Below are 4,377 nucleotides of genomic sequence, written 5' to 3'. Positions count from 1 at the left end.
CACTCCTGGTTGCGTAAGACAATGGGTCAGAAAAGGCTTGCAAGTCTTGCAGCCATGTCCATTGAGGGTGAAGTGCTTAGGCCACTAAGCCACAATAGTGTTATTGACCCGCTTTGCCACCTTTAAAAATAGGAGGTACACTTTGATGCGTCTACCCACAAAATAAGCATCAAAAGAGAGAAGCAGGAGGATAAGTTCTGTAATATAGGTTGTAATATTTGTTTGGGATCTTACTTTTTTATCTGATTTTATTCCTAATTATTTTTCGTATTTAGCTCATTAGTTGAATTTAGTTTTGCCCCATTGTGGATGATACTGTTTAAGATGTTCCATGTGTCTGAATTATTGGGTTAATTTTGAGCAACAAATTTAAATAAAGATTTTTTTCTAATGATATAATATGACCTGCATGTCTTCATATTTCTCTCTCTCTCAAAATAACATCCAAAAAGTATTTTGGCTAGATCGTACAGCCATTTTTGTGCCTTTTATTGGTGTTGGAAGGATGGGGACAGAGTGGACTTAGTGGACTTTCATTTCTTTATTTGGATAGAATTTAAGTAAGTCATATTAGATCAGTGTCTAACACAAACTATGAGACAGGTATACTTTTAGCCAACTTTGACCAAAAATAACCTTATTTTGATCGGTTTTACACCCGTTGTTACTCTAAAAATACATGATGAAAAGATGTTTTGGGGGCTTTAAAACAAATCCTGGGGGAGTATGCCCAGACCCCCCTAAAAGAGGCTTAGCCCCCCTGTCCATGAATCTCTAGTGACGTCCCTGACTGTATGCATATACAGTACCAGTCTGTTATACACAATATATTTATGTCAACATTCATCAATGTGTGCCCTGCTGATTGCAGCCCTGACATACCAATACCCCACCTTATTTATCTGTCATTCAGAATGGGGAAGAAAACTGTACACCACCTTTATGTGACCTAGTTTCTCAAAGCTCCACCCCTTGACTTGATATCAGAATACAGGAAGACAAGCTCATCTCTCACAGGAGTTAAGTTTCACTTTCCATTTCTGACACACGAGGTGACACACGACGCAAGACTGGGATTTACATTTGTAGTAGTAACAGATAGAAAATTGGAAACGCCAATAACGGACTGTTAGAAGGGAAGGTTATTAAAAAGGCAAGTAAATCATTCTGTAGTCCTGTATCTGCAGATTGATGATGGCGACATCCATTCCTGTTCCTGAGCTGCTGTTGGCCATTTTAGAACAGCTAATCACTGAAGACCTGAAGACATTCCAGTGGTACCTGACTCAGGTTGTGCTCAACGATTTTCCTCCCTTCCCTAAGAGCAAGCTGGAGAACACGGACAGGCTAACCACTGTGGATAAGATGATTAAGACCTCAAGCTATGAGGGAGCTGTGAAGGTGTCACTAGAGATCCTGAGGAAGATGAACCACCACAATCTCGCTGAGAAGCTACAGAGAGACAGCCAAACATCTTGTCCTGTGTGCCATGACATCCTCAGGGATCCTGTTATACTGTCATGCCACCACAAAGTCTGCACAGTCTGTATACATGAATGCTGGAACCAGAACAATTCTCAGCAATGCCCTGTGTGCAAGAAGAGGATCTTAATGGATACAGCAAGGTCTGAGGTGCTCTGCAGTTTGCACAGTGAGAAATTCAAACTCTTCTGCCTGGAGGATAAAAAGCTAATCTGTGTGGTATGTCAGACTTCAAAAAAACACAAAAATCATAACTGTAGCCCGATAGATGAAGCTGCACAGGATCAGAAGGAAGAACTCCAGACAGCAGTGAATTCCTTAAAGGAGAAGCTTGGTGTCTTTAGAAAAATAAGCCAAACCTGTGCTGAACACATTTTGAGCCAGGCCCAGCACACAGAGGGTCAAATTAAGGGGCAGTTTGAGAAGCTTCACCAGTTTCTACGAGAGGAAGAGGCAGCCAGGATAGCTGAACTAAAGGAGGAAGAAGAGCACAAGAATCGAGTGATGAAAGAGAAGATTGAAGAAATGAGCAGAGAGATTTCATCACTTGCGAACACAATCAGATTCTTAGAGGAGGAGGTGAAAGCTGAAGACCTCTCATTTCTGCAGAACTATGAGTCCACAATGGAAAGAGCCCAATGGAAACTGCCAGATCCAATGCTGGTCTCAGGAGTGCTGATTAATGTGGCTAAATACTTGGGCAACCTGCAATTTAGAGTCTGGGAGAAAATGCATGAGATTGTGAAATACACTCCTGTGATTCTGAACCCCAATACTTCCCAACCACATCTCATCCTGTCTGATGATCTGACCAGTGTGAGACACCGTGATGAAGACAGCATCAATGATAGTGATGAAACACTGCAGCTTCCTGACAACCCAGAGAGGTTTGATACCTTTAGAATGGTCCTAGGCTCCGAAGGCTTTAATTCAGGGACACACAACTGGGACATTGAGGTTGGGGACAATACTCACTGGTCACTGGGTGTGATGACAGAATCTGTCCAGAGGAAGGGAGAAGTAAAGAATGGATACTGGCAAATCCGATTCACTGCTGGTAAATATGATACCCATTCTCCATCAGGGTCAGACACTCTCCTTACTGTGAGACAGAAACCCCTGAGGATCAGAGTGCAGCTGGACTGGGATGGAGGTAAGCTGTCATTCTCTGACCCTGATAATAAGACAGTTCTACACACATTCACACACACTTTCACTGAGAAAGTCTTTCCTTTTTGCCTTAATGGCTGTAAACTCCACCCTGTGAGGATTTTACCAGTGAAGGCCTGTGTGACAGTGGAAAAGCCCAATGAGACCTTCTTACAGGACACAAGTGTCAGAGGCTTAACAGTGAACACCCACAATGATTATGATATGTTCGATGATTCATACGATGGTTATGAAGACAAAGACGAAGAAGATGATTATGAAGACAAAGATGAAGAAGATGATTATGAAGACAAAGATGAAGAAGATGATTATGATTATGAAGACAAAGACGAAGACGAAGAAGATGATTATGAAGACGAATTAGATGATTATAAATAAGATGACAAATATGATACTGTCTCGATCTCCAACAGTGGAGCAACAGTTAAACTATAGTAAAAGTACAATATATGTAGGGTGTGGGAATGGATTTGGATGTTCTTATGAAGAAACTAAAATGACTGTAGGTCATTTTTTTTATGTAACTGAATTATTTTTGAAAATCAACAGCATAGAACAATCATATTTTTACTATATTTTTTTTTTTTATATGACTCCAAATATGTTTTAACTGTAATATCAATGGCTGAGTCTATTCACTTTAATTGGTAATAAAAACAATGGTTTGGAAAAGTAAAATCTAACACAGTGCCCAATTTAGTTAAGAACATACTTTACAGGCTATGGAAGCATTTAGCTGCCGAAACTCAATTGGTAATGCAAATGGACAAATGTTAAATGAATATGTTTGCAAATCCTTTGTGACAAAATTCAAATTGAAATGCCAAAAAATATATTGCATTTTCATGATTGAGTATGATCCATTAATTTCCATGGTACTATCCAGTACAACACTGACACATTTAAAAAAATGAAACGTAAAAGCTTATTACATTTATGGGGTGGCAGGTAGCCTTGTTACTTTTGGGGCAGCAGGTAGGCTAGTGGTTAGTGTTGGGCCAGTAACTGAAAGGTTGCTGGATTGAATCCCTGAGCTGAGAAAGTACAAATCTGTTGTTCTGTCCCTGAACAAGGCAGTTAAGCCACTGTTCCCCGGTAAAATGTCATTGTAAATAGGAAGTTGCTCTTAACTGCCTTGCCTAGTTAAATGAAGGAAGGTAAAATCCCGTGTGGCTCAGTTGGTAGAGCATGGTGTATGCAATGTCAGGGTTGTGAGTTCGATTCCCACGGGGGACCAGTATGGAGAAAAAATGTATGAAATGTATGCATACACTGTAAGTCACTCTGGATAAGAGTGTCTGCTAAATGACTAAAATGTAAAATATAAAAATGTGCATGATTACCTCGTTGTAATAGCAATAATTGTGACAGAAATAAAAAATTATTGGCAATTCATAATGCTTTTCCATACTGTGTGTGGTTTAAAACTATCAAATTCGATCAATCACGATGCTCCATTTTGCTATTTCGTTTCCTCATTGCTTCGTGGCGTTTTCGATGTGTTAGAACTGTCAATCAAACACGGGGGGAGTTTGGTAACATGAGGCGGAAAGGTGTATATTATATAAGAACTGCTGGCAGCAGTCTCTTTCGGTGGTAGCTGTATCGATGGGGCGTGTTTTAACTGTCCGGGCAACAACAGACAGTATGAAACCCTACAGAAGAAGAAGAACAGTAACACAGATAGAACAATGAGACAGATATGTCACAGGATGTATAAATATG

General features: G+C 40.1%; 1 protein-coding gene across 1 annotated transcript; it reads left to right on the top strand.

Annotated features, from left to right (window-relative positions):
* The first annotated feature begins 1,014 nt into the window (after positions 1–1,014).
* Positions 1,015–4,050, top strand: LOC106579911 (E3 ubiquitin-protein ligase TRIM35). The gene has a single exon (XM_014160269.2). The coding sequence runs from the start codon at positions 1,192–1,194 to the stop codon at positions 3,028–3,030; it is 1,839 nt and encodes a 612-aa protein (XP_014015744.2). The 5' UTR covers positions 1,015–1,191; the 3' UTR covers positions 3,031–4,050.
* Positions 4,051–4,377: the final 327 nt, after the last annotated feature.

The sequence above is a fragment of the Salmo salar genome, chromosome ssa20 (assembly GCF_905237065.1).
Source record: "Salmo salar chromosome ssa20, Ssal_v3.1, whole genome shotgun sequence".
NCBI classification, from domain to species: domain Eukaryota; kingdom Metazoa; phylum Chordata; class Actinopteri; order Salmoniformes; family Salmonidae; genus Salmo; species Salmo salar.
Note: the sequence above shows the minus strand (reverse complement) of the source record. Positions and strands in the feature narration are given on the sequence as shown.

Bases quoted from the DNA above. Each gene is read 5' to 3' on its own strand.
- LOC106579911 (XM_014160269.2), top strand. From the start codon at position 1,192: ATGATGGCGACATCCATTCCTGTTCCTGAGCTGCTGTTGGCCATTTTA.